Consider the following 741-nt stretch of genomic DNA (forward strand, 5'->3'; position numbering starts at 1 on the left):
CTCCTGTTTGTTGACCAAGCACTGCTCCCCCTCCAGCAGGTACCTGTTGAAGGAGTCATCGATGAGGTCCCTCCTGGCCTTCTTGGAGGTGGCGATGACAGTGCCAAGTGCCAGACCCTCTGCGTCCAGGACACGGGCTCTTTTCACTGCAGCACAGGGACAGGTTGAAGCTGTGACCTCTCTGCGACCAGGCCGAGACCCTGCAGCGTGGTCTGTCCCCAAAGAGGGACTCTCTTGGCCTCACTGGGTGCAGCCAGAGCCCCCCACTCACCTGGGTTCTCAATGGGCACCACCTCGAAGCCACCCGGCTCGACACGGCCCCGCTTAATGCCCACTGGTGCTGGTGGGCTGTGGAGAGGAGGGTGCTCAGGGCTGGGGTCCTCAGCTCCCAGCTCTGCAGCACTGTGGAGCTGGGGGAGAACACCCAGACCTACCCCCCCTCTCCCCAGCCCCCACCTCTCGTCGTCACTGCTGGTGTCATCATCACTGCTCTGCTCCTCCTGAGCTTCTCCAGCCTCAGGCCCTGGGGCTGCAGCAGGGGGGGGCTCAGCTGGAGCTTCCTCTTGGGGCACCACCTTCTTCTGCACTTTCCTTGTTGCTTTGTCTGGGAAACAGGAACCACCAGGTGAGAAAGGGTTGAGGCAGAGAAAGGGTTGAGGGAGGAGATCCTGCCCCTCTGCCCCACTCTGGGGAGACCCCTCTGCAGTGCTGGGGCAGCTCTGGAGGCCCCAGACAAGCAGA

The 741-nt window shown here is 62.6% G+C and overlaps 1 protein-coding gene across 1 annotated transcript in view; it reads right to left on the reverse strand.

Moving 5' to 3' along the window:
* Positions 1-43: 43 nt before the first annotated feature.
* The window catches only part of FTSJ3 (FtsJ homolog 3 (E. coli)), a gene marked incomplete at both ends in the record, with an annotated part of 6,333 nt that continues 5,635 nt past the window's right edge, over positions 44-741 (reverse strand). The window contains 3 exons of the mRNA XM_008939299.1: positions 44-146; positions 272-348; positions 457-604. Coding sequence (XP_008937547.1) covers positions 44-146; positions 272-348; positions 457-604 — 328 coding nt within the window. The remainder of the gene's footprint in view (positions 147-271; positions 349-456; positions 605-741) is intronic.

This window comes from Merops nubicus, unplaced genomic scaffold (genome assembly GCF_000691845.1).
Source record: "Merops nubicus isolate BGI_N331 unplaced genomic scaffold, ASM69184v1 scaffold25754, whole genome shotgun sequence".
Classification (NCBI taxonomy): Eukaryota; Metazoa; Chordata; class Aves; order Coraciiformes; family Meropidae; genus Merops; species Merops nubicus.